This window comes from Papaver somniferum, chromosome 11, assembly GCF_003573695.1.
Source record: "Papaver somniferum cultivar HN1 chromosome 11, ASM357369v1, whole genome shotgun sequence".
Lineage (NCBI taxonomy): Eukaryota > Viridiplantae > Streptophyta > Magnoliopsida > Ranunculales > Papaveraceae > Papaver > Papaver somniferum.
In genome coordinates, this window is record NC_039368.1 from 80,499,272 (window position 1) to 80,500,384 (window position 1,113).

Below are 1,113 nucleotides of genomic sequence, written 5' to 3' on the forward strand. Positions count from 1 at the left end.
AAGATTTATCATCCGAGACATACCCGTGTCCTAAATCGTCTTGTGCTAATGAGAAAAGTATTATAGAGAAGTGTTGAATGATTTACACATATAATGGTGGGTTGTTGGAACCCTAGGTTTTTCTTTATTTATCTTATTAGTTCTAATTAATTTTTATCTTGTATTATTTTCTTTCTCACTTTATTCAATTAGAAATTGAAGGTAACAAATTTAGTCCATGTGGAACGAACCCGTATTTTGCATACTATATCATCGATAACCGTGCACTTGCGGTACACAAATTTAATTCCCATCAATACCCGATCACTCGGAATCAGAATCATCAGATTCCGATTTCTCAGAACACTCTTCCTCCTCATCACACTCTTCCTCCTCGTCACAGTACTCTTCCTCCTCATCAGACTCTTCATCTTCATCAGACCCCTCTCCCTCTTCCCCTTCATCTGACTCCACTTAGGAATCGGTCTTTTGAGCCAAAATTTCATCATTAACCCCAAGAATCTCATCTTCACGAAAATCTTCAAGTGACTCTTCTAGGTCAGATGCATCTTCGTCTGAATATGTAGTGTAGATGTCACTGACATTATGAACAACAAAAACGGGAGCTTCATCTTCGGTAGCACTTGCATCACTATCGCACTTCCCATATTCTTTTTCCTCTGCCGCCTTGATCTCCGTAATTTGAGCCAACCTTCGTCTTTTGTCCTGCACTGCATAGTACTTTTCCTTCTCTTCTTCATCTATAAAGGAATCACGGAGACGCTTCTTTGGAAAAATATCTACCGGTTTCTTTGGAAAAATCTCTATCGGTTTCTCTTGTACTTTATTTTCCGCAGCATGCATTTCTTTCCAGAGAGGATCGAGTTCGATATCACTCAACAAGTCACTTATTCTATCTTTTGTACTTTCTGTAGATCATCCTTGGTCATCTGCCCAATCATCTGCATAGCGGCGGATAACCTTTCTTGTCTTTTCCTCTCTTCCCACTCTTTCAATTGTTGCTCTTCAATCATGGGGGCTTTACCCTTTCGTCCGCGTCGATCATCATCACCAACCATTTTGATTGATTTGATTTAGAAAAAAATTCAGAGAACATTTATCTCCCTTTACAAA

At 39.1% G+C, this 1,113-nt stretch overlaps 1 protein-coding gene across 1 annotated transcript; it reads right to left on the reverse strand.

Annotated features, from left to right (window-relative positions):
* Positions 1–303: 303 nt before the first annotated feature.
* On the reverse strand, positions 304–843 carry LOC113324654 (glutamic acid-rich protein-like). Its single transcript, XM_026572952.1, has 2 exons — positions 493–843; positions 304–447 (listed from the first exon to the last, which is right to left on the reverse strand). The coding sequence occupies exons 1-2, from the start codon at positions 841–843 to the stop codon at positions 304–306; spliced, it is 495 nt and encodes a 164-aa protein (XP_026428737.1).
* Positions 844–1,113: the final 270 nt, after the last annotated feature.